Source organism: Phoca vitulina, unplaced genomic scaffold (genome assembly GCF_004348235.1).
Source record: "Phoca vitulina isolate PV1807 unplaced genomic scaffold, GSC_HSeal_1.0 scaffold38, whole genome shotgun sequence".
In the NCBI taxonomy this organism is placed as follows: domain Eukaryota; kingdom Metazoa; phylum Chordata; class Mammalia; order Carnivora; family Phocidae; genus Phoca; species Phoca vitulina.
The window spans coordinates 7,379,077-7,406,897 of NW_022589741.1; the positions used below are offsets into that span (position 1 = coordinate 7,379,077).

At 42.1% G+C, this 27,821-nt stretch overlaps 1 protein-coding gene across 2 annotated transcripts; it reads left to right on the top strand.

Moving 5' to 3' along the window:
- The first annotated feature begins 27 nt into the window (after positions 1–27).
- Positions 28–27,821, top strand: FDX1 (ferredoxin 1). Of its 2 annotated transcripts, none has more exons than XM_032428143.1 (4): positions 28–194; positions 5,418–5,542; positions 23,170–23,299; positions 27,677–27,821. In XM_032428143.1, the coding sequence occupies exons 1-4, from the start codon at positions 28–30 to the stop codon at positions 27,789–27,791; spliced, it is 537 nt and encodes a 178-aa protein (XP_032284034.1). In that variant the 3' UTR covers positions 27,792–27,821. The 2 variants fall into 2 exon arrangements, with proteins under 2 accessions (XP_032284034.1, XP_032284035.1); XM_032428144.1 differs by lacking the exon at positions 28–194 and adding an exon at positions 244–697.

The window sequence follows — 27,821 nt, forward strand, 5'->3', positions numbered from 1 at the left end:
CTTCCGGTTGTTACCCGACCACCGGCTATGGCCGCCGCGGGGGGCGCCCGGCTCCTGCGCGCCGCGTCCGCGGCCCTGGGCGGCGCGGCCCGGCGTTGGCAGCTCCTCGCCGGACCCCGCGCGGCACCGGGCCGGGGCGGCGGCGCGGGGGGGCTGGCCCGGACGCTGAGCGTGTCGGCGCCGGCGCGGAGCAGGTGAGGCGCGGCCCGGCGTGCGCATGCGGGCGGGGGTCTCCCGGCGCCGCGGCCGGCGCGTCGTGCGGCTTCTCGTTCCGCTGCCTCTTCTCGGGCGCCTGCGTCCCGGGCGCTGCCCGCGATTGCTCGCCCTTCGCCCCTCGGGGCCCTGTCTCCCTTGCGTCGCCCCGCGGTTTCCTTTCCCAGCCCCCGACGCCTGCGGGCAGCGGGGCCCCGGGACCCCGGCTCTCCCTTTCCCCGCGCCTCCGGGGTCCTCCAGAAAGCCGCGCGCTCTGCCGCCGCCCTCCTCCCGTGGTTTGGCTCGGCGGCTGACCTTTGCTTTGCCGGGAGCCTGCAGTGACCTTCATGAGATGTTCCCCACGGACGTCCTGGCCAGCAGTTCTCGTCCTGGGCCTTTCCCCGGCCCTGTTAGGACGTTGTGTGTCCAGTTCTCTGGCAGGGGAATGCCTGTTTGCAGTACACGCACTCTGTCCCCTGTGCTTCCCTGTCCGCTCTCGGAGCTGGTAAGAGGGCGGAAAGCCTAACTTCCTGCATTACTGTAGGTCTCAGTTTCCCCACTTAGAAATGGAGCATAACACCAGTATAGGCCTCATACGGTTATTTGAAGGGTAAGTCAGGTAGGACAGGTGGTCTTGTGCTGGCAAATGGGCAGGGTTCAGGGGATGCCACTTGGTAGCTGCTGAGGCCCTAATGTTGAAAGAGATGGGAAAAAATTTTCCCCAAATATGTTGAAGTTTAATATTCTTGGGCATATTTGTTTTTCAAAGACACAATCCCCTGCGATTTAATAGAGTTAAAATGTACTCATCATTTCAGAGTGTAGCAGTGTAGCCTTATGTAATCCAGGTCTCTGAACAACTCTCTGACCCCTTGCTGTCCCGGAGCAGGATGCAAGAACTGGGGGATTTGTATGCTGCCTTGTCTGGTTTCTTCTTGATAAGGTCCCCAAGAACAGAGGCTAGGACTTAATCATCTTTCCCCTTCATCCTGTTATGTAGTGTGTGCTCAATACATTTTTGTTGCGTGGACTGTGAGGGAGATACTGGAGAAGGCAAGCCAGCTTTATTTGTCCCTATCTCCCTGACATTTCCCTGCCTTGACCTCTCTACATGCATATGTCTTGCTTTCTGCAGAGGATGCATTCTTGAAAAACCGTGTATAAATTGGGACATATATTGAGCATATTTACGAAACTAGTATTTAAAGAAAATGAGTGCTTTTGTAAATGGGAATTATGTCCCCCAAATTTATTAAGTTTGAACTTGGTTATATCAAGTTGTGTCAGAGGGAAGCACATCTGTTCCATTCCCTCATAATCCTGCTTTCCTCCTCTTGGCACAGTTTCAATGGGTGGCCTTGTGCCTTGTATTACAGACTTTGGAGCTACAACTAGATTTTCCAACTCTTACTGTCTGAGGCTTGTGTTTTCCAGTTTGGATATGACTAACCACATGTGGCTATTTGAGATAACGTACGTTAAATACAGTGAAAAGATTCAGTATTCCATTTGCACTGGCCGCGTGTCAAGTACTCAACAGCCGCGTGGGGCCAGTAGCTACCGTACTGGACGTTGCAGGTACAGAGCATCTCTGCTAGTGCAGAAAGTTCCACTGAACAGAGCAGCCCGAGGCTGTAGTCCCGTCTCGGGAAGTTTAACATGTAGCTAAGTCATCAGTAATTGAGAGTTGAAAAAACTCCTTTTGCTCCAAAATATCCTGACAAAATACTTTATATTTCGTAGTGATTTAGGTTCCAAAGGGCTTTCACAAAAATTGTTGTACTTCACTCTCAAGAAAATCCTGGGAGGTAGGTGGGATAGGGAATAAAAATTTCGTATCAAGTAGTTGGCATACTAGGAATACAACTCAAGTCGTTTTCGCTTGTTTTCTTGAGCACGGTAAGCGTTGATAATTCTGTAGCCCATAGAGTCATTTGGAAGAGTTTAGGTGGTTATGGAAGTAGAGAGCCCTAGAAGGGGCCCTCTCCTTGGACCAGGGGCCCCCCCCGTATGGTGAAAAGGTGGGCATGAGCAGCTGTCACTTCTCTCCCTGGGAGAAGTCTGTTACAAACTTTACCACCGCCTTCCCTTTTTTTTTTTTTTTAAATTTAATTTTATTGTGTTATGTTAATCACCATACGTCACATCATTAGTTTTTGATGTAGTGTTCCATGATTCACTGTTTGCGTATAACATCCAGTGCTCCATGCAGAACGTGCCCTCCTTAATACCCATCACCAGGCTAACCCATCCTCCCACCCCCCTCCCCTCTAGAACCCTCAGTTTGTTTCTCAGAGTCCATAGTCTCTCATGGTTCGTCTCCCCATCCGATTCCCCCCTTCATTTTCCCCTTCCTACTATCTTCTTCTTTTTTTTTTTTAACATTTAATATATCAGAGAAAGATATGTATCATATGACCTCACTGATATGAGGAATTCTTAATCTCAGGAAACAAACAGGCTTGCTGGAATGGTGTGGGATTGGACGGATGGGGTGGCCGGGTGATGGACATGGGGGACCATATGTGCTATGGTGAGCACCCTGACAACTTCCTTAAAATACCTGCTGTGGTTGAGCAGAATAAATGACAGTAGGAGAAGGTAACAGATGAAGAAAAGAGTGGCGTGTGGTGCTGACTGATTAATTGATGGTAGAAGATTTAGAAGGACTGTATTTCTCAGTGCATGAAATCTTATCCTGGGGAACCGCTCAATGCTTTTGGCTAGTTCTCAGAATTGGGGAGGAAATATAAAACCCACCAATACTAATTACTAATAGCAAACGGAGAAAGTTATTTGGGTAACATACATGTGTATAATGCTTTAAGGAACAAAGTTTCCACAGACTTTAATTGTCTCAGCCGCTTGGTGAAGTCACTGTCTTCCCCCCCCCCGCCCCCCCGCCAGGAAGTAAGTGGCTTCCCATGGTCTTCTCATGTGTGTGTGTCAGAAACACAGCTAGAATCTACATCTGATTCTTACATCCCATAGTCTGTCAACTGCGGATTACCCTTCCTCTCTCCTTTCTGCATCCTCTCCGGTCCTTTGGCAAACCTTTCATTGCTCTCACTCTACAGTTTTTTCTGGGGACTGTACACTTTTAATACACAGCAGTTTAGGCTTTTTAGCAACAAAAGGACTGAGGCCTTAAAGTTATTAATCTGTGTTTGTTGAGTGCTCCTCTGCGTTAGGTATTTTCCCTCCATTGTTAAAACTAGAATATAAATGTTACCCTGATTTTACAGAAGAGGGGTCTGATATCAGAGATTTCTGTGCTGTAAGCTTAGCTGTAGAATGATCCAGAAGAAGAGCAATCGTAAAACCTCTGGCTTTCAGTGGTGCACATACATGATGGGATTCTTGCTCTTGTCCTTCCTGCAAGGAGGAAGCTCCTGGGCGTTTGTGCACGTCAGATCCCTAGACTGAAGTGCTGGGCTCAGACCCATATTTCCATCTGGCTTCTGGACATTCTCCTCTGGTTTTTTTCTTTTAACTCAATTAAAACAGGTTTAGACTTGAACTCATTTCCATCTTCCCCAAAGCTGCTCTATCTCTGTTAACTCTAGGTTAAACTGGACCCCCTCATTGCCTGAGCTGCAGATTTCAGCATTGTTTTTTCCCTCTTTCCCAATCTACCTTGTATAGATGGTCAACAAAACCTTCTGTTTCTGCCTCCTGAATATCTCTGAGGTCATTGTCTCCTCCGTTCTTTCTTAGTCTGTATTCTTTTAATAACCTCCAAAGTGGAGTCCACCCCTGCCTCCAGAGTATCTTCATTCGCAGCCGTTCTGCCTTGAAGAGATGGCAGTTATCTAGTTGAAAATCATGAATAATGCTCAGGAGTACTTATTTCTAAAGTATTTTTTCGCTGTGAAGAGAAGTTGGAGAGCACAGGCCCTTTTGGAGAGACATTCTCCCTCCCTCTCTCTTTCTCTCTCTCAGACACACACACATAGGTGGTAATTTTTAATTCTCAGAATTCTCTTTTTCTAGCATTGAATTATCAGGGAGGGCATTACTGAAAGGGGCTTTCACTTGCCTCATTTGTTAAATAAGATAATTTACTTGATAATTTGGGGTAATATAATTCTAGGTTATTACTTACATTAAAGTTTTCTTTGCTGGATTATTACCATCCATTGGCAGTAGTGAAAATTACAACCAATTATTTTAGCTGAAGTACATCTTTTCAGTTGTGAGGTAAAAATTAAAAATGACCAGTGGTAGATGACAAGCATCTCGTTGCTAATATAATTTCTTCTCCCAAATAGTGGAGTGAGGTTTGTGAGAAGGGAAAGAAATTTAAGTCAGTCATGAGCTAACTCTGATGGATAATATAGTATCTTATAATAAAACACAAAAAGAGGCATTATATTTATCTTCCCATGGATTCAAATAAATACAAATCTACACCAGTCCCTTTGATTTTTGAGTACATGGTGTGGACCAAAGTGAGATGTTTAAATGCTCAGAAAACGACGGGACCGCAGCCTCCCAGCAGTACCTCCCAGACACCTGCACGACAGGGGTCTCACTGATCGCAGAACCAGGGGCCTTTTCACAGCTCTCCACAACCATGGTCTCGTCTTTTAGGGACTCTACGTAGAGACGTTGCTTTTCAGAGGGCTGTGGGAGAGCAACATAGATTTCCTGACTGATGAGGATTGCCAAATGTTTTCACATGACTGTGACCTATGACCGTGACCCCTGGGGTGACATAACAGGTGGCCTTGCTAGCAGTGTGGTTGCTCTTTCCTTTAAGGTGGTGGGTAGAGCTTCCACTCTGGTAGATGGATAGATAGACATGCCTCTGCTTTGTGATGTCTTCTTCTCAAACTTCGGAAAGGAAAGAAAATACTATAAAAAACACATTGGGGCGCCTGGGTGGCTCAGTCGTTAAGCATCTGCCTTCGGCTCAAGCCATGATCCCAGGGTCCTGGGATCGAGCCCCACATCGGGCTCCCTGCTCAGCGGGAAGCCTGCTTCTCCCTCTCCCACTCCCCCTGCTTGTGTTCCCTCTCTCGCTGTGTCTCTCTCTGTCAAATAAATAAAAATCTTAAAAAAAAAAAATTAAGAAAAAAAAAATTAAAAACACATTTGTGTGCGTGGGTGTGCCTCCGTACACGCACATCCTATTTTCTTCCACCTTACAAGTTCTGAAAACAGTTATTTTAAAGTATGCCTTGAAATGATTAAAAATAATAAAGCACTGCTTCCTTTTCCAGCTCAGAAGATAAAATAACAGTCCACTTTGTAAACCGTGACGGTGAGACACTAACAGCCAAAGGAAAAGTTGGTGACTCTCTACTAGATGTTGTGATTGAAAATAATCTAGATATTGATGGTTTTGGTGAGTATGGAACATTCCTTAAAATTTATAAGTGAAACCATTTAGGAACTTTTGGGGGTTTTTTTGCAGAATTTTAACCTTTAGCATGCTAAGCAAAATATTAAAATTCAGGATGTGTTAGTGTTAAATTCTCATTTCTAAAGAACACGAGTGACACCGCGTTTCTCTTCTTTGTACATTGAATTAACTATGTGCCCCGAAGTCTGTTGCCTCATTACCTTACCGATGATGACTTGTGTGCCACTAAGCTGGGAGTAGTAACCGGAGTTGAAAGACACCAGGTTAGAGATAATGAATGTCATATCACGGAAGAGTAGTTAGTTTTGACTTAGTTTTTTGGTTTTAACTTTATATTTGGAAATATCTTCGACGTAGAGAAAAGAATTTTCCTGTATAATCTTCACTAAGCTTCCCCTATGATTAACAATTTACATAACTGTGGTATAATAATCAAAACCCAGAAATTAATGTTGGTTCAGAAACTCAAAAACTCTAGACTTAATAGAATTTTCCTATGACTGTCTTTTGTTTTGGGATTCGATGTAAGAGCCCACGTTGCATTTAGGTATTCTTTCTCTGTAGTCCCCTTCAGTTTGTGACATTTCCTTAGTCCTTTCTTATTTTTCATGACCCTGATGCTTTCGAAAAGTATTGGTATGTTATTTTATAAAATGTCTCCCTCAATTTGGGTTTGACTGGTGTTTTCTTGCATTGATAGAACTAATGCATTATTTTAAGTGTGTTTTATTTTGCTTACTCTTTTTCTAAATCTTATTTTTATTGAGCTGTAATTGCCATTTAATGTTATATTAGTTTTAGGTGTATCACATACTGATTGGATATTTGTTATGTATTGCAAAGTGGTCACTGCAACACGTCCAGCTAACCTGCGTCACCACACAGAGTCTTGAATGCCCTTTCTCCTTCCTCGGAAGGGCAGTTTATCTGCCTCTTGTTAGAGAAGGAAGTGTTTTAGTTAGAAAGTTTTTATGTCTAGATCTGACCATATTCTTTATCCACTCACACAAAGCAGGTGTCCCAGAAACTGCCTTCTTATAGCTCAGGGATACGCAGTCTGTCACTTGGCAGTTTTGCTCAAGCACTCTCTCTCTCTCTCTCTCTCTGGAGTGGTGGTTCTCAAAGGGGGTTCCTTTTACCATTAGCATCAGTGTCACTTGGGGGAATGCAGATCCTGAGGCCCCACTCCAGACCTACCGAGTCAGAAGGGCTGCAGTAGGGCCCAGCAATGTGTGTTTTAACAGGTCCCCTGTGTGATTCTGATGTATGTTAATGTTTGAGAACCATTGGTCTGCAGTAAGGCCCAAGGAGTGTATCTGACTAACATTCTTTCAAGGCACTGTTCACATTGCACTTTTAAGAGCCCTTTGCACATCAGAATTATTTCTCCTCCTCTGTTTTCCCATCATATAATAAATATGCCTGTCTGTGTTAGTGCTCATCACAATTTTCCTTTTTAGGGAGAATGCCTCTCTCCCGTATGAGATTATGAGTTTTTGCTCAGTTACCTCACAGAGTAGATTTTGTCCAGGGTTGACAGTGCATCATATTTGCTGAATTCTTAAATCTAACGTCAGTTTCAGGGCAAATTATAACAACTCCCATTTGAGTGCATATGACATTCCAGCATATGTTATCTCTTCTTGTAACAACTTTAAGAACTAGATTTGTTTTTTAAACTTCTATTTTATAGATGAAAAAAGTAAGGTTCAGAGAAATTAATTTTCCCTGGGTCATACATGGAGCAAGTAGGAGGTCTAGGACTCAAGTCTCTAACTCCCAAACCTCGGGCTTTTTCCTTCCTACCATTTTCCCTAAGAGATGTCCTTCTTCTGTGAACACCTGTCCCAGAAATAGTTGATACAATTCTAATTTTAAGGAGTTTTTTGGTCTAATGTAGTGGTTCTTGGCTGGGACTGAGTTTCAGAACCTCTACAGAGCTTTAAAAAATGCAGACGTCTGCGTTCCATCCTAAATAGTACAGGGAGAGATGAAGTTGTGCAGGTAGAATTGTAAAAGTTGCACAGGGTTCAGATCTATAACGTGGTTAAGAATGACTAATTTAGGGAAAGAACTCATTGGTAATTTATGTAAAATATATATTCTATAAAATTTATAATTCATCTTCCTCATGAGTTCATATTCAGCTACACCTTTAAAAAAGGTTTTATTTTTAAAGTAGGCTCCACATAGGCTCTACACTCAGTGTGGAGCCCAACGCAGGGCTTGAACTCACGACCCTGAGATCGTGACCTGAGCTGATACCAGGAGTCAGATGCTTAACCGACTGAGCCACCCCAGGTGCCCCCATATTCAGCTACACTTTTAACTAAACTTAGTTTCTCTGAATTTTTCTCCACAAATGAAAAGTAGTACAGCGCACAGTAATTGAGAATAGACTGGAATCAGATTATGGTTCATAAACCAACACTAACGCTGCCTCTTAGAGCCATGAGACCTGGAGCAAGCCACTTGAAAATCTGTTTGCCTCAGTTTCCTCTTCGGAAAAATAGGATTATAATAGTTCTAGCCTCCAGGGTTGTTGAGGATTAAATGGGGTGTTGGAAGCGAAGTGCTTAGCACAGCGCCGACCTTGGTAAGAACAGTAGCATTTTTGGCATTTTAACTTGGCCTTCCCGCATCCTCTCCCCACTTCTGCAGTAGCCTGAAAACTCTGCAGCTTCGGAACTACGGGAGCTGTGAAGACCAGCAGCCTCGCGGCCACTGGGGAACAGATGGGGTTTGAACTCCTCAGGAAGTCCAGTCTGCTGGACGCGGGCACCTGTCCCACAGCTTCCCGGGGGAGCTCCATCCCAGGGCTTGTTCTTTGGCCTGCCTCCGAGACGGCTGTGTGCAAGAAGCTCTGTCCCTAGGACTTTAGTCTAAAGCAGTCACCTGCCATTGTCTGCCGATGCTGTCATACCAGCTGGGCAAAGAAGAGCCCGGCCAAACATTTAAAAGGGAGATCTGGGGAACGAGATGTTCCGTAGTGGGCTTTGAAATGCCCTGGGGATCTGGAAGGCTGTGCACATGTGTGGGACTCGGCTCACGCCTGGGAAAGACATGACAGGGTCCTAGCCCCTCACCTCGGCTAGTCTTCAGGTCCCCCATGGTGAAGGCTGAGACAGACATGTAGGCTGCTCGAACGTTGAAGGTGAGCACACCACACACACACACACCAAGCTCATCAGCAAAGGGTAGAAGACTCACTGGTTCCAAGCATTGAAGGACACCCTGCCCGGTCATCTGGCTGACCACCAACCTAAGCAAGCAGAGACCTCTGGCTGCACACAACAGGGAAGACAGACTTCAGAGAATTAGAACAGGAGAGTCACCAGGAAGCACCTAGCAGCAACAACAAACCCAGGGCACAGGCTGGAGGTCCTCATTTCCACAGTTGCCACATCGTATTATCTCCAGTGTCCACTTGAAATAAAAAAAATTCAAGCACCGAAAGAAATGGAAAGTGTGGCCCATACTCAGGAAAAAAAAAACAGTCAATAGAAGCTCCCCCCCCCCCCCCCCCCCCCGAGGAGGCCCAGGTGGTAGACTTTCCAGACAAAGATGTTACACCAGCTGTTACAGAAGTTCAAAATGCTGAGGGGAAACTACGTGGAGGTGTTCTCTGGCATCTTCACGTCGGAATGTGTGGAGGCCATCGCCACTCTAAGTGGGGATCCCATAAATGAAATAATGAACGTTGTTAATGCCCTTGAGAAAGCTGAGCTTTTGAGCTCTGAGAAAGCTAATGTGGAGGCTGCGACCAGTAAATCGATTTTTATAAATTTCTCCACAGATTCGATCATATGCACTAGGCCTATGCACTGGGCTATTACTGCAGAGATATTTGTAATAGCAAAAGATTTGAAACAACTGAATGCCCATCAGTAGAGGGCTGGTGTATAAGTTATACAACAGGATATTATATGTCTGTGTTAAAAGAAAAAGTCTCTGGAAGGAGCCTTAAAAACAAATATCAGTGGTTACCTGTTGGTAGGAGGGAGATTTTCATTCTACAGCTTTTTTTTTTTATAAGATTTTATTTTTTTATTTACTTGAGAGAGAGAGAGCTCACAAGCCAGGGGGAGGGGCAGAGACAGAGGGAGAAGCAGGCTCCCCGCTGAGCAAGGAGCCCAATTCGGGACTCGATCCCAGGACTCCGGGATCACCACCTGAGCTAAAGGCAGACGCTTAACCGACTGAGCCACCCAGGCGCCCCTCATTCCACAACTTTTTATACTTTTTGAGTTTTGAACAGTGTGAATGGGTTACCTGTCTTCAAAATGTAAGAAAAAACTGAGAGGAGACAACCTAAATGTCTAACAACAGGAACTGTGTAAGTCTGCGACGGCATTTCTAAATTACAGTGTGTGTCTGCTACAAGTAACGTGCCCGGTGTGTTTATAATCATATGGGTAGATGCTTGTCAGTGGAAAACACAATGTTTTTAGTTGCTTTCTATTTTTCAGAATGCACTGAGAAAGATACTAGAAGATGTTCAGTGTTGATTGTCTCTTCTTGATCTGATGGTGAGGTTTTCATCTCTATTCCACTTTTCTCTGTGTTTTAACTTTTCCTGTAATGACTGACTTGAATACCTATGACTTGGGTTAAGTCACTGGCCTTACGTGTGCCTCACTTTCGTTATCTATCAAATGAGGGTGATGGTAGTAATCACCTCAGAGGACTTCCATAATGATGCAGTTAATATTATGTCTGAGAATATTATGACAGGAAAATGTTATAAATATTTGCATTAGTCTATTTTATTATATAAAAATCCATGTAGTGACGAGATACCGCTTCACGTCCATCAGGATGACTTCTGTCAGAAAAGTGAGAGAAGAACAAGTGTTGGCAGGGATGAGGAGAAATTGGAGGCCTGACGCATGGCTGCTGGGAACGCAAAACGGTGCAGCCGCGTGGATAGGTACACAGGGTTACCATGTGATCCAGCAATTCCATTCTAGGTGTGTCCCCAGAAGAATTGAAAACAGAGACTGAAACAGATCCCTGTACACCAGTGTTCACAGTGGTCACAAGGTGGAAACAACTCAGGTGTCCACCAGGAGATGAATGGATAAACAAAATGTAGTGGACAGTTATTTAGCCATAAAAAGAGCTGCAATTCTGATATAAGCTGCAACATGGATGAGCTCTGAGAACACTGTGCTCAGTGCAGTAAGCCAAACACAGAAGGACCGGTGCCCTGTGATTCCACGGACATGAGCTACCCAGAATGGGCAAATTCAGAGGGACAAAGTAGAATAGAAGTTACCAGAGACTAACGGGAAGGGAGAATCTGGGCTGAAGAGTATCTTCTGCAAATAGACAGTGGTGATGGTTGTACAACATAATGAATGTACTGAGCACCACTGACTTGTATACTTAAAAATGGCTAAAGGTGGTAGATTTTATGTTAATGTTATGTTTTACTACAATTTAAAAATTGGAGTAAGAAATAAAATCTATATAAACACAGAAAATAAAATTTTTTTCTGATTAAAAAATCACTGCATATTCATTGTAGAAAACTTTGGAAAATTTAATAAGGCTGTAAAATATAATTCATCCATTCTGTTCTCTATAACCACTAGTAACATGCCTATGCTTTTTAAAACCTTCATTATGGTTACATTTTATGCAAACATGAATTAGATAAAATAAGGGCAATATGAAACTATTGAAGTTTCATAATCTACACAGTGTTTGAAATTGTGTGAATCTGTCCACATTTTTAAGATGTGAAGAGATTCACTTAATTTTAGAGCTGACGGTCATGGAGAATTACAACCTGTGTTTGTGCTAATGCCATATGGTGGAGCCACTTCAGCAGATAAATAGAAGTGCTTCCTGATCTTTGACAGCAGCCTTGGAACTTGGGACTGTTACGCTGTTGAAAAAATGGAAACCTGACTGTCCCGTAGCAGTGTTCACTAGCTCACCCGGCGATGGCGTGGCGCTGGAGTACACCCCCGAACCAGTCACTGTGACCTAACGCTGTAAGATGAAGGTTAAACAATCGCCCTGACCTTCGGTGCTGTTAACTGAGGAGTAGATACTGTATAAGCAAAAGTGCTTAGAAAGTAGGATTTTAAAAAAGCAAAAATATTTGTAAGCTCAGAAAAATCTGGAAATCAAGACCAGGGTCCGAGTTGTGGGCATGCCGCCGTGGGCCCGGGCCTCTGTCTGAAGCAGCTGCTGCTTGTGGGCTGGAAGTGGGGACCAGCACTCCTGCCCGGCCCCTCTTGGCATTTGTTTCCATGAGAAAATTTGTCTCAACTTGAGTTTTGAATTCTGTGAGAATTTTGGGACTAGCATCCCTTGCATAAAAAAAGATGATTGGTTTTAAATGTGTTGGGTTTTTTTCCCCATTGAATATTCTATGAGAGAATATCTGACATTATTCTTTTGTAAACATCGTTCAAAATGTCTGGGGGCGCCTGGGTGGTGCCGTCAGTTGGGCGTCTGACTCTTGGTTTTGGCTCAGGTCGTGATCTCGGGGTCATGGGATCCAGCCCCATGTCGGGCTCCGCGCTCAGTGTGGAGTCTGCTTGGGATTCTCTCCCTCCCTCTCTCTGCCCATCCCCACTTCTGTGCATGCTCTCTCTCGAGTAAGTCTTAAAAAAATAAATATAATATTTATATGTTTTCCTGTTAATACGGATATGCCATGACTTATCCATCTCTTTCTTTGGACATTTATGTGGCTTCCAATTTTCAACTATTGTAAATAAACTTAAGGTGAACATCCTCAGAAGTACTTTTTTATGTATATGTTTTATAATCTCCTTGCAATAAATTCTAGGGATAGAATTACCTAGGAGAGTTTGTTTTATAAATTGTTTACTCAAATTATTTGCCTGTTTTTCTGATGAGGTATTATTTGTTTTCTTGGTTAGCAAAAGCTGTCTTAAATGTGCTATTTGACAAAAAAAATCATAAAAATGAAAACTAACTTTAAACATTTAAGTGGTTTTCAACCTCTGTTAATTGAAGCCACGGTTTTTTCTGAAAGCATTATAAATGCTTTATTTGCAGTAGATAATTTTCTTGAGTTGCTTTTCATTAATTCCTTCTAAATCAAAGCAAGCATAAGTATTGTGATCTTAATACCTCAAAGTATCTTTTTAAAAATTTGAAAATATTTCATCATTAATGACTGTGTATTGCAGTACGCTGTTCTTCAAACTGCAGGTTGCAACCATTAGTGGATCATGAAACCAATTTAGTAGTTCCCAACAAGCATTTTAAGGAAATCAGAACAGAATATATAAAAACACATGATCTTTTGCAAGGGTATTATTTCTTTTTTTTTTTTTTTTTAAAGATTTTATTTATTTATTTGAGAGAGAGAGTGAGAGAGCACAAGAGGGGGGAGTGGGAGAGGGAGAAGCAGACTCCCCGCTGAGCAGGGAGCCCGATGCGGGACTTGATCCCGGGACTCCAGGATCATGACCCGAGCCGAAGGCAGTTGCTCAACCAACTGAGCCACCCAGGCGCCCCAAGGGTATTATTTCATGAACTGTTTGTTTAGCTATTTTACAAAGTATATGTGTGGTGGGTCATGGTGTAGAATGGAATTCATACTGAGAGTCACAATAAAAAAAAATTTTTTTTGAAGGCCATTAGTTAGAATGGGTAAGAATAGAGTCTCCGTGCGTAGGTTTGATTCTCAGCTCTGCCACGTCACCAGCTTTGTGACTGGGGGTGAGGAACCTAACCTCTCCATACCTTGTCTTTCTGAGGGTAAAGTGGGAATAATGTTAGTATCTACCTTATGAGGTTTCTGGAAAGATCAAATGAGCTAATCAAAGTAAGTGCTTAAAGTAAACATTAGCTACTATTGTTAATAAGGTTATTAATATAGGTTCATTGTTCATTATAGACCATTTAAAAAATACATCGGAAAAGGTTCCGCAGGGGTGCCTGCGTGGCTCAGTCGGTTAAGCGTCTGCTTTCAGCTCAGGTCATGATCTCAGGGTCTTGGGATCGAGCCCTGCATCAGGCTCCCTGCTTGGGGGGGAGCCTGCTTCTCCCTCTACCCCCCCCCCCACTCATGCTCTCTCTTAAATAAATAAATAAAATCTTAAAAAAAAGATTTCACATCCCACTGAGGTAACCACTGGAAGAATCTTTTCCCATTACTACCCTAGGAATATAGAAAATTTAATGACACAATCTTTAGTGGTTTGATGAGAATTCTGCATTCACTTATGTGGTCTCAGGAGAAAAACTTTAAAGATCAATGACCTGAACATGTCCAGAAATTTGGGCATGTAAATATAAACTTGAGATAAGCTAAACCGGGTTCACTAATGATAGAGTGAAGCCTAAGCCACTTTCTTGAATAAAGATGAAGGAAATGGGGTCAAGAAGTCCGGGGGTGGCTGTTTGGTTTATTCCTAATGTTGAATGAGGAGATCCTTTCAGTGTTGCCCTCATAAGTCCTACTCAAGGGAGGCTGACCAAGTACAGAGTCCTTCTTATAACTTCTCCCCAGGTCTCCTCAGCCCTTCTGTGACCCTAAACCCCATGTAGATGCCCATAAATTCTTGCATTTACCTTGTTAGCTCCCCTCTCCCCTGAGCCCTGGACTTACAGATCCAACTTTCTACTTTCCTTCTCTTCTTGGAAATTGCACAGGCCTTTTAAAGTCAACATACCTAAATAGCATTTGATCTTTTCTTTTCGCCACCGAAACTAGTTCTTCCTCGGGTCTCTCCTGCCATCAGTGAGCATCGCTCAGCTGCTGGAGCCCAAAACTGGAGAGTGTCTCTGGCTTTTCTTCCTCCTCCCGTACCCGCAGTGCCATCAGCAACTCCTGTCAGCGGTGCCTCCAGACCGTCTCCCCGCACCCCTGCATCCCTGCAGTCACCGCGTGGGGCTGGCCAGCCGCTGCCCGCTGGCAGCTGTGCGGACCTGCTCCCGCTCTTGAGCCCCGCACTTGGGGTGATGTGTCGTTAACACACAGCAAGCATGTCCCCCGACTGAAAAGCATGAGTAACCTCCCGTGTCACTTAGGATACAAATCCCACTCCTTACCCCCGCCTAAGAGGCCCCACTGCCCTTCTTCTACCAAATTTCTCACCATTCTTTCTCTCACTTTGGCCCCACTGGCCTTTTCTCAAGAGCTCACCTCACCCAGAATTTTTACTTTGAGACTTCATGCACACTTCACATGTTTCTCTGCCTGGGACACCCCCTCTGTCCTTTCTCCTGTACACGGGATTTTCATCTGCCTAGGCTCAGGTTATGTGTTACTTCCTCAGTGACACTTTGCCCAACCACCCAGTCTCTCACTGCCCTGAGCCCTTTAGTCTCCATCACAGCATCCTGTTTCTTTCATTGCATTTATCACAATATGTTCATTATATATTCCTTCGTTTGCTTCCTCCTCAAAGACTGATGGACGATAAAATCATTCCTGTTTTATTCCTCTCTGTATATGAAGTAATGAGTAAAAAGGAAAAAAAGTGGTAAATTTTGGAAGCAACACTCTTAAAAGCCTGCTTATTTCCAACTTTTTTTTTTTTTTTTTTTTACTTTCCAGTTACTGATCTAGATCTTTCGGAGGATCTTTGAAGTTTTCAGAGTGTATTATCATATTCCATCACTAGGGGGCAGTTATACCTCTCTGATCAAATTGACCTAGTTTATTATCTCAGACCTTGGGTTTTTCCCGCTGTATCATTTATTTCCTTCATGTCTCTTTTGAGGGAAATTATTCAAATTGGGAGATCCTGATAATGTTCACATAAATCTGTATGTATTCTGATTATGTTTATTGACTCCCTATTGTTAATACTGTATTACTGGCTATGCTAGATCAAACTTTACTCTAGAAAATTAGATTTTATACTTATATATGTTTCATATTTTTAATACATAATAGAGTTATTCTCTGGACTCTTGAGGGAAAGGGATTAGGTCGAGGTGGGCAGTCTTCCTTGTTAGCATCATATCTCTACAAAATAATCTTAATATAAGATACACATGTGCACACATGTATGCAAAATGATCGTTTTCCTGTTGGCAAACACTCAAATTATGTGAAAGGAAAGGAGCAATAGTCTGTAGATATCTTTCTCTGGGAATTAATATGGCAAGAATTTCTGAGCATTTGCATAAGAACTTAATATTAGCTTTGTAAAAAAAAAACCCAAAAAACAAAACTCAACCCGGGGGTGCCTGGGTGACTCATTCGGTTGCATCCAACTCTTGATTTCAGCTCAGGTCATGATCTCAGGATCATGGGATCGAGCCTGGGCCTAAAGCCTGCTTAAGATTCTCTCTCCCTCTCCCTCACCCCCTTAAAAAACAAACAAACAAAAACCAAACTCAGAAATTTTATTTATTACCAACCTTGAGATTAGCCAATAACCATACTTACTTATTCTTAAGATAATTTTTAAATTATGTGAATTTGAAATTTTGCAGATGAACAGTATTAAGGGTCTTACTTTAGCAAAATCAGAAGTACTGTGAAAACTGAAAGTTTGTCATGAATCCCATAGTTTCCAGGTGATAGGCTGTGTGAACTGTAAATTTTACATTTGTAAAATGTAAAATGTAATGTAAAATGATGGCATAGCTAAAGTGATGCCATCCTTAGTCACTATCATGTAGACTGCTGTTCATAGAATCTGAATGTCGGTATGATTTTGTTGCCTATAGTGCTGATATTTTAAACTCTGGTTATAATTGAATATTTTTAAAGCCTATAACAGTTTCAGCCAAGCATTCATTAAGTGCTAATGCTGAAAAATGCATCTGAAAATCAGTTATTGTGGAATAGAAGTTAGATGTGACGAAAAGCTATGAAGAAAGCCAAAAACCTGTCATGATACGTGTTACTATTAATTTAAGAGAACTCTTAATTATTAGCCAGAGTGCTGACAAAATAAAAGCAGCATAAAGTGTGCATACCTTTAAGTTCATGAAAATTGCTGTATAACCAGGCAAGGATGACAGATAAAATGCTGGCACCAGGGGCTAATACCAATGTGGCTATAATGTGTCCTTAAGTCCAGTTATCGTCTATGCTAAGTATTTTTGATTATTTGAAGGGTGGAGATAGTAATGTAAAAAGTTTTATTTGAAATGTTCACCTAAGTATATTTTATTATTACTATTTTTAAAGATTTTATTTTAGAGAGAGCCTTTGTTTGGGAAAGTCTTTGTCTCTCTTTCATTTCTGAAGGACAACTTTGTCAGAGTATTTTTGGTTGGAGTTTTTCCTGTCAGCACGTCGTATATGTCATCCTGGCATTTCTGGCCTATAAGGTTTCTGCTGAGAAATCCACTGATAGCCTTATGGGGATTCCCTTGCAAATTACAAGCTTTTCTCTTGCTGCTTTTAAGATTCCTTTTGTCTTGGTTTTTGGCAGTTTTATTTATATAATGTGTCTTGAAGAAGATCTCTTCAAGTTGGGTTTGTTTGGGGACTTTTGAGCTTCATGAATTTGCATGTCCAAATCTCTACCAGATTTTGGAAATTCTTAGCCATTATTTCTTTAAATAAGCTTTTTGCTGTCTTCTCCCTCTCTTCTCCATCTGGGACTCTAGGAATTCATGGATTGTTTGTTTCGATGGTCAAAACACCAGTAGATCACATAGGCTTTCTTACGCTTTTCCATTCTTTTTTTCTTTTTTCCCTCTGACTGGAAAATTTCAGAGGTCCTATCTTCTGATTCGCGGGTTCTTCATTCTGCCTGGTCCATTGTGTTGTGAATGGTCTCTATTGCATTTTCCATTTCATTCATTGTGCTCTTCAGCTCCAGAATTTCTATTTGGTTCTCTTTCATGATTTCTAGCTCTTTGTTAAACTTACCATGTTGTTCATGCATCATTTTCCTGATTTCATTGAATTGTCTTTCTGTGTTTTTTCATGGCTCATTGAGTTTCCTTGAAACTATTCTATTTGGAATTCTTTATCAGGTAAATAGCAGATGTTCTTATCTTTGGGGTCAGTTACTAGAAGATTATTGTGTTCTCTTGGTGGTGTCGTGTTTCCTTGATTTTTCACGGTCCTCAAAATCTCGTGTTGCTGTCTTCACATCTGCAGATAGTCACCTCCTCTAGTCTTCACTGACCGACTTTGGGAGGGAAATTTTTGTCAGCCCTGCTAGGGATTCTGAGGCTTTCTTGGGCCTTCAGTGGATTTACCTGCATGCTTGCTCCCTCTTGTGGCACATTCTTAAGTTTATGTGCCTTCTCGCAGATTCTGCAGCGCCAGGTTGTGTGCTGACAACTGCCCTTTTACTTTTCCAAGGGCAGTCTCTCCCAGGCCCGCAGATTCAGGCTGGCTTTGTGTGCATGCTTACTAGTTGTATGCATATGCTCACTCTTGGTACCCTTGGGAGTGTGCACCAGGAGTTGGCCACAGGGTCAGAGGGAGCAGTAAGTAGGAATGAGTCGTGGGTGCACGAGACCACTTAGATGAGTCTCACAGGCATTATGCTGAGTGAAAGAAGCCAGTCTCAAAAGGTTACATACTGTATGTTTATATTTATACAACATTCTGAGAAGACTAAACTATAGGATAGAGACCAGATCAGTGGTTACCAGGGGTTAGGGATGGGGGAGGGTGTGACCCCAAAGGAGCAGCCAAGGGAATTTTTGGGGGTGATGAAATTGTTCTGTATTGTGATTGTGGTGGTGGTTATACAAACTAAAAATGTGTTAAAATTCATACAGCTATATCCCAAAAGGGCAAAAGTCAGGTGCTTACTATTTGGGGGACTACCTTTAACTGTAAGACCAGGAACCTATTAAATTGGAAGAAATTGCCATCAAGAAATAATTTTTTATGAGATGAAAAAAGAACAAAAAAAAGGAGTAACCTTTTCTCTAAAATAGCCTCTTGTTCTTCTCACAGTTTTAGGCTTTTTAAAAAAATGTATTTTTTCCTCCTAAGTACTTTTTTCAGAGACATGTCTTCACTATTTTCTATAAGTTTTCCTGTTTTTTTTTTTTTTAAGTAGTACATATAGGATAAATCTCAAAAAAAGAATACTGCTCAGATTGTTTTATTATATTGGGGGTTTTGTAGGATTGTTTCTTCTAATAAGTGATTCACGAGGCCTTGTGAATCTTTGCTGTAGAATTTTTTTCAAAAGCGACACTTAGAGCACAACGTGACTGTGTGTTTGTCTGGTGCAGTGTTAGCCGTCTGATACGGGCTCAGTTGATTTCATTCTGAGTCTAAGGGTCTCTATTATATTTGATTTCTTCCTAATCGAAAGAATAAGAAAAGCACACCTGTTGACAGCTTATGGCAGACAAAGTCTGGAAGAGACCATAAAATAAGGGGTGATCATGAATGTAGTGCATTGATTTAAAGAGTAAACACAAGACTAGAATGTATAATAGGAACTTGGCTCGTAGGAACCAAAAGTTTAATCTTCTGTATATACGCAACGTTTGTCCAATCCTTGTTAGAATCCTCTTCAGGTCTGAGTTTGGCAACTTAAGCAAGATGTGGAAACAGTTGGCAAATTTCCTGAGAGGGCAATGAAAATTATACTGGAGAATGAAAATAAAACCTTTAAGAGAAGGTTAAAAGAATTCAAGTTTCCTAGGGAAGAGAGTTGAAAGCATATGAAGAGCTGGAACATGGTTGGTAACTCTTCATTTCATCTGACCAGGTGGTGCAAAAAGGAATGTCCTAAATTTTTCCAGAGGGATTTATTGGGCATATGAACTTTGCTCTCCATTCCAAGATGATTGAGACCATATTGTATGCACTCTCCTCTTCCCTGGGCTTTTCTCACATTGCACCTCTCTGGCTCTCTCTCTACTATTTGGAACATTCTTATTTTGACTCCCTTTCTAGGAGGGGGTCTCTCCTTGGCTCTCTCTACTTCCTTCCATCTTTTTACCCTCCCCCTGGTGAAATCTCATGGTTTTTGCTTCTGTCTTATTCATCTCATATCCATCCTTTACACACAGCCACCAGTGAGATCTCTCCAAAATAAGACATGCCACGTCATTTTCCTGCTCAAAATCCTTTAGCAGCTTCCCGTAACCTACAGCAGAGGTTCACAACCACCACCTCTCCAGGGGCTGGATCTGGGAGAGGACAGGTGGAGGGACAGGTGTCCATAACCCCCTAGCCACTCTCATCTCTGTGGCAACCCACCATGAAAGATGTTTGGTTACCTGAGCATGTCAGCTACCTACCCAGTGTGTCGGGAGACAAGGTGGAGAAGAATAATGGGCTTATGGAGCAAGTTCAAGCTCCTTAGGAGAACATGGGAGACCTTCCATGCTCGGTCCATTGCTTCTGCAGCCTCCACACACCTCATCCTGCCCAGAACTGTGATTTCTGTTTTCTTGCATCTTTTGTCACACATGGCCTTCCATTGTCAGGATTCAGTTTTTTTTCAATAACATAACTCTGAAGGGAAGTATAAGCTTTTTAAATTAAGAAAGTTGCTTGAAATATCTTGTAAGGATTGTTTGACTTACATTTTAAAGACAAAAGGAGGCTGGATTTCCTGATTTTTGTCCTACAGTATCTCTAGAGGGATTTGCCATTTTAGTTTTGAGTTTGTCTCGACTGGGTATCATTGAGATGGAAAGAGGAATCAAGGTAAGTATATGTTTATTGAATACTACTGAACAAGCCATTAAGAATTGTAGTTCTTGGGTGCCTGGGTGGCTCAGTTGGTTAAGCGACTGCCTTCGGCTCAGGTCATGATCCTGGAGTCCCTGGATCGAGTCCCGCATCGGGCTCCCTGCTCGGCAGGGAGTCTGCTTCTCCCTCTGACCCTCCCCCCTCTCATGCGCGCTCTCTCTCTCTCTCAAATAAATAAATAAAATCTTAAAAAAAAAAAAAAGAATTGTAGTTCTCTGTGGGGTCATAACATATTGGAGCCACAAGTCCTTAGAAATCATCTACCTCAGTCATTATACAGTTAAAAAAAAAAAGGAGGCCCTTGAGAGAATTGTCCGGGATATAGGAGACAGTGTGGTGGGTCTTCAGGGTCACACTATAGCAATTTTCCTTTCAGTGCAGGAATTTTTGAACTTGAGATATATATATGAAGCCCCCCTCTCTTTTAAGTAAAATAGATCCATTTACTTTTTTGTGTGAAATGTTTCAAATTTACACAAAAATAGAAAAGTCAGCTACTTGTTCAAATAACCAATTGGTGTGTGTATATATTTGTGTGTGTGCGTGTGTATGTGTATATATATATTTTTTCACTTGAGAGAGAGACAGAGAGAGAGAGCATGTGGAGAAGAGGGGCAGAGGGAAAGAGAAACTCAAGCAGACTCCATGCAGAGCACGGAGCCTGATGTGGGGCTGGATCCCACAACCCTGAGATCATGACCTGAGCTGAAACCTAGAGTTGGATGCCCAGCCGACTGAGCCACCCAGGCGCCCCATGTATATGTTTACTAGGTTATGTATATTTAATATTTCAGGTGACTTAGGTTATGGAGTGGCAGGAACTAGTTATCTTCAACAGCGGGAAACTTAGTTGAAGTTGTGACTCATCTCTAACTAGCAATATGACCTTTAGTATTTAACTTCTTGGGTTTAATTCCTGTTGTATTTAAAAAGAAAGTTGAATTAGTTTAAGATTCCTTACAACTTCCAACTAACAGTATTAACACATAATAATAATACCAATACACGATTAATAACAACAACAACAATAATACACTTGTATCGGGCTTACTACCTATCTATCATGGCTGCAAGCACATATGTTAAGTAAACACTCGTATGTGATTCTTGCAACTACCATGTGAGGCTGGTATAGTTACTAGGGAGGGAACTGAGGTGTGGAGGGTGAAGTAGGTCGAGGTGATGCTGGAATTGAAGCCTGAGAGTCTGGCTCCAGAGCCCACCCGTAACTCCTGTACTTCACCATGTGGTCTCTCTCTACTTAATCCTGTTGCTGCTTTGAACTAGATTTGGTAAAAATGGGAAGTCTCTCATTTCTTTCTTGATTTTTTTTTTTTTTTAGATAATAAAGTGAATGACAAATGCTTATATTATGAGGGAACAACTCTTGTTAAAATGATTAATTCATTTGGAGGAAAATTAAGCAGGTTACTCGTTATTGATAACAGTTATATATTTTATGTATTGTTTATTGACCAAAAGAGAATCTAAATCAAACTGAAGTTACTCCTAGGACTCTAGGAGTATTTAAATAACTTAAAAATTATTTAAAAAACAAGCCAGAATAACTTTTTCAGGTGGAATTTAACCAGAACATGATTCTGTGTAATTCTGTTTTGTCAGATCCTTCTTTGGACTCCCATTTTTGAAAGACAAGCTCAACCAGACTGGGGGAATGGGATTTAGAGCTGTTTTTATGTAAGACAAACTTGAGGTAGCTAGGTATGCTCAGCCTGGAGAGGGACAGTCTCAAATATATGAAAAGCTATTGTTTAGAAGAAAGATTCACTAAATGAACTGTTAATAAAATTCTCACAGGAACAGAGTAGAAAAGTGGTTGCCAGGGGGTGGGGAAATAGGGAGAGGTTGGTAAAAGGATACAGACTTGCAGCTGTAAATGAATAAGATCTGAGGATTTAATGTGTAACATGGTGACTATAACTGATAACAGCTGATAACTGACATTTGCTAAGAGAATAGAGCTGAAATGTTCTCACCAAAAAACCACAAAAAAGATAGATCTATGAGGTGGTGGGTGTATTAATGAATTAGGTGGGGGGGATCCTTTCACGTTGTGTACATATAGCAAATCACGACGCACAGTGGGGTGGGTGGGGGGAAGAAGGACTGGACTCTATGGGGTAGACTTGGATCAGTAGCTAGAAGTTACAGCGTGACAGGCTTCGCTGGGCAGAAGCCCAGTGCGGAACTGGCTGGCTGACACTGTGTAGCTCTGTCAGGAGGTTTTCAGGCAGAGGCTAGGTAACCCCTGCGACAGAGATGTTGTGGAGCAGATCCTCATGGTTTGGTTGCACTCGACTTTTCAGTTCCCCTTTCACAGTCCTGGCATGTAATAGGCACTCAGAAAATAACTGGCAAATTAATAACTTAAAAAACAGGACAGGAGAAGTAGTCTTATCTCATTATTTTAAAGCCAATATAATTCTTAAATGACTTACTTGATTCTCTCTTGATTACGAGGAGAGATCGAGAGGGAGAAATATTTAATTTGATTTAGACATAGGTTTGGTTGCTTTCTAATTCCTCTCATACACCACAAGGCTTCATCAGTTGTGTTCAGCTCTCCAGAATAAAGGTAAATAACTTACACTATTATATAAATTATTATGTAAGTTTAAAAATGCATACATTGTTCTATGCATGCATGTCTGAGTTTATTAACTTATAAGCCCTTTGATACCAGCACTGTGTATTTTTGTGTTTCCCTTCACAGCACTTAGCTCAGAACCTTTTTGAAACCGTATATGAAAGTGATTTCAAATTGTGTGTGTGCTCAGGGCAGGAGGGGTGGCGGGGTTTTCTCAAAATCTCATTATTATTCAGAAATAAAGTCCTACCATTTCTGTATGCTAATGCTGATTCTAAAATTTAGCAATAATTAGTTCAAACTAGATCTGAATGGTGTTTAATGTAGGGGGAGTGTGTTCAATGTGTGTTGCTCTCGTAGGTGCGTGTGAGGGAACCTTGGCCTGCTCCACCTGTCACCTCATCTTTGAAGAGCACATATTTGAGAAGTTAGAAGCAGTCACTGATGAGGAGAATGACATGCTCGATCTGGCGTATGGACTAACAGATAGGTAAGATTTTAGGACCACTTCAGCTATACTAATAATCTGGGAAGATAAAGTTTTGAGTAGTTCGTATCTGAGACCAGACCCACGCATGGAAGAGTGATCTCCTGGCACAGATAGATAACAGTCACAAAGTTTGAATATCAAATGTGGGACTTTTTTTTGTTTTTCTCACTCTACAATTTTCACCTTTTTGAAACTTTCCTTTCTGCTAAAGTAAAAAAAAAAAAATCCATTGAAGGTATAGAAGGTGTAAGTTCTAGATCCTAATAAATCTTCTTTAGTCTATTTTTATTCCAGGGATTAATATTTATCACAATTTAATGAGTTGGGATTCAATTTAATGCTTTTTATGGTGTTCTTGAAGGACAGATTTGATAATTGGATGAAATTATCATGGGAAGTTTTACCTACTTGAAAGAATTTTTAAAGAAACTTCATATATAATAGTAACTATATTAAAATGAATAGTTCTGTTTCTAAGTGTACCTTAATAGTAATTTAATCAGAGCTTATTCTTGATATTAATAATAGGTAGAATACTCTTAAAAGTAGTAAGATTTATAGTAACAAGTGATATTGAGTGATACTTTATTTTTAAAGATTACCTGTCTTTTGGTTGGAGTCAGAGGAGGTAGCTAGTTGAGTTACTATTTCAAGGGGGCAAGATCATGAGGACTTAATTAAGGTTGGCTTTGGCGTTTGACCATAATTTGGTGACCCTCATGAAAAATAATTGTTTAAGAAATTAAAAATAGGGCGCCTGGGTGGCTCAGTTGGTTAAGCGACTGCCTTCGGCTCAGGTCATGATCCTGGAGTCCCGGGATCGAGTCCCACATCGGGCTCCCTGCTCGGCAGGGAGTCTGCTTCTCCCTCTGACCCTCTCATGCTCTCTCTGTCTCATTCTCTCTCTCAAATAAATAAATAAAAAAAAAAAAAAAAAGAAATTAAAAATAATAGTAATAACAATAGCTTGATATTGTATATATTATATAATCATAATTTTGTTAAATCCTTAACATCAACCATCTTTAATCTGCACGAAAATGTTTAGGTCATTAGTATTTATTTAGAGGTGAAGAATCATTTTATTCCCTTTTGTGGTTCATTTCCCCGTTGGTGGCAGTGAGACTGGTACCCCAGCAGGAGAACCTGGGAAAACAGGGTCTCTTTAGGCTTCAGAGCAAAGTGGACTGTGGCTGCCACGTCCCCGTCCCCCCTTCCCATCTTCAGGTGCCACATTCTCTGTCGACACCTGTTTTCGGGAGGAGTAGCACACAGAACGCACCCAACGACTGTCGTGGGGAAAGAGAACACCGCTTCTCACAGGGAGCACTTATAAATCACTGGGGCATATCTGGAATGAAAATAAGTTTGCTCAAAGCCAGTAACCACATCTAAATGATTTCTGGGGTACCACAGAGATCCAAAACAAAGACACAAGGAAATTCTGTCTTTTGGTTCCTGCAGGTCTTTTAAAGTTAAGTGCTATGTAAATGTCTTTAATTTTTAAGATAAAACACCTTTGCTTAATGTTTATTATAGGGTATTCTTCACCTTGATTACTGATGGACTGGTGACACACGGGCTCACAGGGCACTTATTATAGTGGTTACTGGTCACTTTTTTCCTGTATCCCCAGGGCCTGATTCACCGTAGGGCATCCCCAACTAGTTGTGAAATTAATGGTCGATAGGAGGAGAAATTCAGGAATTTACCTGTGAATCAGCATTTGATGATCGTCATTGACTGGTGCCACCAGTTTCCAGGGGTAATGTGCACAGAGGCCTCGGTTTCTGTAGTTGTAAGATGAGGATGACAGTAGTACCTGCCTCATTGGGTCGTCGTGGGAAGCTCTTAGAACAGTGTCTGGGGGAGGAAGCACTCGTTAAATAGTTTTTAGCATTGTAATGATAAAAATACCAGCTTATGTGCCGGATCCTTACTGTCATGCCCAGGTACGTGACGGTGATCATTCCTACCCCTCAGGGTCAGGCAGTATTATCACCGTTCCGTAGGCAGAAAAATGAGGTCTAATTATGAGATCTGCTTCAGGCCACACAGCTAGAGAGTGACAGAGCCTGGTGTGAATCCGTTATCCCGAGACCACAGTCGTTGATCTTGTCCTTCTCTGAATTGAAAACCAGCCCTTAGGGGTAAAGTCACCCCCACCCCCAGTGTATTTCCAGTCGGGTATAGATGGCAAAGGGCACTGGGGAGCATACCGTCCAGGTTTGCACAGTGTCAGAATTTTTTGGAACTCCGGGTGAAATCAAGGCCACCTGTGGTCTGTCTCCTGGTCTGCAGGTATAGACACTTTCTCCCGGGGCTGGACGTCCAGCAAGGGGGGGAGGGGGAGGGGAGAACAGAGCCGCAGGGCACAACTGCCTCGTCTCCCTGGGTTCCGTACACGCTTCCTGTTCTCTCTCTCCGCTTGCTGTAAGCGGCCCCTTCACCAACAGCTGTGTCTCCATCGGTCCCGCTGACTCCATTAAAAGTGCCTTTACTGGCATTGTCTTGTCTTGATGGGAACACCAGGAATAGCCAGCAGTCTCCCTAGGACTCGCCACAGTCGCATGAATTGTCTAAATTGGCTCGCCACATTTCTGTCCTGCAGACAGAACTAAAGGCATAATTGAGTACTGTCAGGGCTATTTGTAATCAGCAAATAGGAATTACTGGTAGAAGGGGATTTTTTCTATCAGAAGTCAGTATTTCCTATGGTCATACGTACTCCCTTGCTCAAAAACTTCCCAGTGGTCCCTCATTGCTCACACTTTCATTGGTGTTCAGAGCTGTCTGTGGCCTGGTGGCCGTTCTAGCCCATCACCCTCCCTGCACAGTAGCCAAGCCAAGTGGAAGACCCACATTGCCTCAGACATGCCCTGAATCCCTGTTACCCTTGCCGTACATGCCTTCCTCCTTCAGCTTTTATTAAATATTACATCCTCCCCCTTTGTTAAAGCCCATTCTAAGTACCATCTCCCCTGGCCAGAAGGAAGTGCTTTCTTCTTTCTTCTCAGACCTTCTGGCTTTCTCTCTCTGTAGCATTGGTCACGATCTCACAGGTTAATTATCTGCGAATGTGTCTCATCTCTTCTGATTGATTGAAAGTTCCCTCCTTCATACTGATATTGGTAGTTAATTCCCACAGCAGTCCTATGAGGAACCTGCTTACTCTTCAGCTTTAGGATTAGGTTAGGAAAGCTGCCTGTGAATGTGCCCTGTGCAGCGCTGGGTTCTGGCCCACTGGCTGGTCGGCTGTACCCCGCTGCCGCCTCCTTACCGCATCCCGGGCACCCCCCACCCAGCGATGGAAGTGAGGTGCTGTTCTTTGCACACCCACTGATGCTCAGTAAATGCTGGATGGGTACATTAATGAAACCAAGACCGGCATGCCGTATTCCATCAAAGTGTAGGCAATTTGACTGTAACACTAATATATTTGTTTTTATGTGCCTCAAAGAGAAAAGCACTGCTGATTGAAATACTGGTACAAAGTTATCACTTGACATTTTGTGCATATTAAAAGAGCTATTTATACTTATCTAGACATACCTTCGTACATCACTGTTAAAAAAGTAAAATATAAATAAAATAAAATTGGTAGTAATTCTGAAGGAAAAAAAAATGGTATTACAGTTCTTTCAATGACAAATACTTGCTTTACTCATACCAGATTTATGTCCTGCTGTGTATGCTTCTGTATTTGTAACTTTCATTGTCTTTTTGGACTTATTTTGAGTGATAATTAAATTCCCACGTGGAGTATGAACACCCTTCCAACAACTCAGTTGAAAAGACACACGTCAAACACTGAGTTCGCAGCTCTGACGGGACTGCCGCCTCCCAGTGCAGCTGTGATCGTCAGAAGCCACTGATTTTAAGACGCATCTTAAAATGTGGCAAAAATATGCATCTGATAATTGATGACTTAAGTCTATGTATTTATTTCAAATTTCTTGTTCTAACGGTTTTACAAAGGGTAGCTTTCTTTTCTCGTCCATATGGCTTCAAAGCCCGGGGGATTGATGAATCATTCTCCTGGTGTTGCTCAAACCTCTGTTCTCTTCTCCACTGTCGGGCCTTCTGATGATTTCATTGCTCATCAGCCCTTTCACCAAAACACAGTAGCTGTAGGAGATGCTAGAGACTGAAGATGAAAATGCTTCAGCACACCGTGCTTTGTGTTCTGTTTCACATTGACATTTCCATGTAGCCTCTAGTTTTGAAAGGGCTGGGTATATGTGTTTCGACGTAATGGAAATTTAAAAGGTAAGTAAATCCTTCACTGCTTTGGGTAAGAAAATGTCCTGTTAACTGCATTGCCTTGTGAATGATACATGCTTAATCCTAAACCATACTTCTCCCTTTTTTATGCAGATCTCGGTTGGGCTGCCAAATCTATTTGACAAAATCTATGGACAATATGACAGTTCGAGTACCTGATGCTGTGGCCGATGCCAGACAAGCCGTGGATGTGGGCAAGAACTCCTAAGCAAGAATAAATTGGAATATTTTCACAAAA

What these genes read in the sequence shown, in the direction of transcription:
- FDX1 (XM_032428143.1), top strand. Translation starts at nt 28, where the DNA reads ATGGCCGCCGCGGGGGGCGCCCGGCTCCTGCGCGCCGCGTCCGCGGCC. An exon ending in TCTAGATATTGATGGTTTTG is followed by an intron (nt 5,543 to 23,169) that starts GTGAGTATGGAA and finishes TTGCTCTCGTAG; the next exon opens with GTGCGTGTGAGGGAACCTTG. An exon ending in GCGTATGGACTAACAGATAG is followed by an intron (nt 23,300 to 27,676) that starts GTAAGATTTTAG and finishes TTTTTTATGCAG; the next exon opens with ATCTCGGTTGGGCTGCCAAA.